Here is a 1,415-nt window from a genome sequence, read left to right as displayed (position 1 = left end):
TGAAAGGGTTTTCTTTTTCTCTGCAACTCGACTCACTCAAGGCAACACAAAAATAAACGTATAGCGCACTTAGTTGGCAACACAAAAAGCAGATGGAAAGCTGTCCATGGCTAGCGTGGGAGATACAATGGAAATCATGTTCAGCATTGGGAACAACAGACTGCCATAGCTGAGCTCTGTGGGGCTGGGCAGGGCTTCCCACTTTGGTTTTGACCCGGGCCGCCTCGTTCCCTGCGCTGAGCTCTCACACCACATACTGGTAGGTCTCAGCCTTCCCATGGTCAGGGGTGGAGAAGGGACTAAACCACAATAAGGAGAAAGGGTGTCCAAATACCGCCCTCATGTTCATCCACTTAGTTTTTTTAGCCCATCTTCTCTCTTCCTTTTTCAACTGCTCTATGCCCTGAAAACGAGAGACAACCAAACTTCAGTTGGTGGGCTTTTGTGACCCAGTCAGTAATCACAAACCAAATTCCAAATACTAAATATAAAGAAAGAAAATACTTGGAACCGTTTATGAAAATCATCTGGACCACAAAGCAAGTATTTTAGTGCTCTGTCTACAAGCATTATGTAGTTGCTTGTGCCTTGCCCTCTGTGTGTTGTACAGCCGCCTGTACGTCCCCCTCTGCTTGATTTAACGATTAAATCTCTCCCATATATCTGACCTAGAGTTGCAGACAAAAAGAAGCTGAAAGCAGGAAAAGGAGTTTGGTTTGGTGAGCTCCAATACACAGGCACACCAACAGACTGAATGATTTTAATATGGCACCAAACTACAAAGAGGGGTACGGAGTCCTTCTTCCACTGATACATGGACAAATTTACCTTTCTACAAAAATATATTTGCATCTTTAAGTACATCACTTAGTGGTTTTACACATAAACCAACACCTCTGTGGCTGCAGCAGGACGTGAAAACTCGAAGTGATTTCATGAGCAAAGTGTTCAAGTCAGGTACCTGTAAAGGATACAGGTTAAACGTATGGCCTGTAAGACTGACTTTAAGACCACTGCCACCTGGCACTGGTGTGTTCTACGTAAGTGAGTACACCAGCACATGAAATTAGATCAATGACTAGTCAGTATAATAGGCCCGATCAATACGGTTGCACCTTATAAATTACATGTATATTTATAGATCATTAAAAGTTTGACTTGAGTGTTTGTGTTTTGAAACTGACTTTGTTTTAACAAACACAGCCAATTATAATTGGTTGAAGAAATGACACTTTGCTTCAATGTAAAGTAGTGAGTGTGCAGCTTGTACAACAGTGTAAATTTGCTGTCCCCTCAAAATAACACATCACACAGCCATTAATGTCTAAACCGCTGGCAACAAAAGTGAGTACAAAGGTGAGTGAAAATGTCCAAATTGGGTCCAAAGTGTCAATATTTTGTGTGGCCAGCATTAT

At 42.0% G+C, this 1,415-nt stretch overlaps 1 protein-coding gene across 3 annotated transcripts in view; it reads right to left on the bottom strand.

The window, feature by feature from the left end:
- Positions 1–1,415, bottom strand: part of zdhhc3a (zinc finger DHHC-type palmitoyltransferase 3a) — a 16,373-nt gene that overhangs the window by 8,108 nt on the left and 6,850 nt on the right. Inside the window, exon 7 of one of the 3 annotated variants that reach the window (XM_046044854.1) lies at positions 14–403. The exons of the other annotated variants lie outside the window; for them this stretch is intronic. Within the exon in view, the coding sequence (XP_045900810.1) occupies positions 245–403 (159 nt within the window). The 3' untranslated portion in view covers positions 14–244. Of the gene's footprint in view, positions 1–13; positions 404–1,415 lie in introns of those variants that run through there. 3 annotated transcript variants of the gene reach the window in all.

This window comes from Micropterus dolomieu, linkage group LG03, assembly GCF_021292245.1.
Source record: "Micropterus dolomieu isolate WLL.071019.BEF.003 ecotype Adirondacks linkage group LG03, ASM2129224v1, whole genome shotgun sequence".
Taxonomy (NCBI): domain Eukaryota; kingdom Metazoa; phylum Chordata; class Actinopteri; order Centrarchiformes; family Centrarchidae; genus Micropterus; species Micropterus dolomieu.
This window is presented reverse-complemented; position numbering and strand designations above follow the sequence as displayed.